The 1,010-nt window shown below is 37.0% G+C and overlaps 1 protein-coding gene across 1 annotated transcript in view; it reads left to right on the top strand.

Annotated features, from left to right (window-relative positions):
* Positions 1-1,010, top strand: part of Cebpz (CCAAT enhancer binding protein zeta) — a 16,970-nt gene that overhangs the window by 7,130 nt on the left and 8,830 nt on the right. Inside the window, exon 5 of the mRNA XM_029470919.1 lies at positions 699-787. Within this exon, the coding sequence (XP_029326779.1) occupies positions 699-787 (89 nt within the window). The remainder of the gene's footprint in view (positions 1-698; positions 788-1,010) is intronic.

Raw genomic sequence — 1,010 nt, 5'->3', positions numbered from 1 at the left:
TTGAAGCCCACACTGTTGTCCTTTAGGAGGATGACAAGCTTGTGCTAGGGCTATAGAGTTTACAGTGGATGTTAGAAATCTTGCAGGGCCAATGAGACAACTCACCCAGGGAAGGGGAAGGCACTTGCTCCTAAGCCTCATGGACTGAGTTCAGTCTCTGGGTCCCAGATCTTGAACTGGATGNCTCCTAAATACTATTTTCTGACCTCCACATGCAGCCTATGGCACTTGCACACACANACACACACACACTTAATAAGAAAAAGTAGAAAGCAAATGTAAGTCTCTTTTATTTTAGAGTTTCTGCAAACATACAAATCTGTTCCAGGAAAAAACTTCCTGAATGTAACTTAATAGCAAGGATTTGCAATACAACAAATGAAATGCTCTGAAATACTCTAGACATATTCCTATAGGTTATTTCCATCTTACCTATTTAAGACTTATTTTCTTAGCACTTTCTCTGGCTGATTGAAAACTACTGAAGAATCGGTCATTGGAAGGTGGAGCCAGCATGTTGCAAAGTTTTTTCAGGAAAAAAATGTTTGAGTAGACAGACATCAAGGACTTGACATTTTTATCTAACATTGGATTAGTGAACTACTAACAGTTGAGGATTAGGTCATTCCGTGAGAACATTAGTTTGAAGCATCTTCTTGAGCTAGGAATAAAGCATTTCAAAAATTGTGTGTTCTTAGGTGGCAAGCACATGAAGACATACGATCCATTCAGTAGAAATCCTTTATTCTGCGGAGCTGAAAATACAAGTCTTTGGGAGCTCAAAAAGGTAAAATAGTTTCAACTATCTTTTAATTAGTTTGTGACACATATTCTTGCCTTCATAGATTTTAACACATTGAATCTTTTCTTGCATATGGTGAAGAAGCTAACATGAAAGCACACACTGGCAAAAACATAGTGTGTGTGTTCGTTCTACAGAAACATTTAACTGATGTACATGTAAATAAAAATACTATATCTAGTTTACAAATTAAGAATGTGGATGCATG

The sequence above is a fragment of the Mus caroli genome, chromosome 17 (assembly GCF_900094665.2).
Source record: "Mus caroli chromosome 17, CAROLI_EIJ_v1.1, whole genome shotgun sequence".
In the NCBI taxonomy this organism is placed as follows: Eukaryota; Metazoa; Chordata; class Mammalia; order Rodentia; family Muridae; genus Mus; species Mus caroli.
This window is presented reverse-complemented; position numbering and strand designations above follow the sequence as displayed.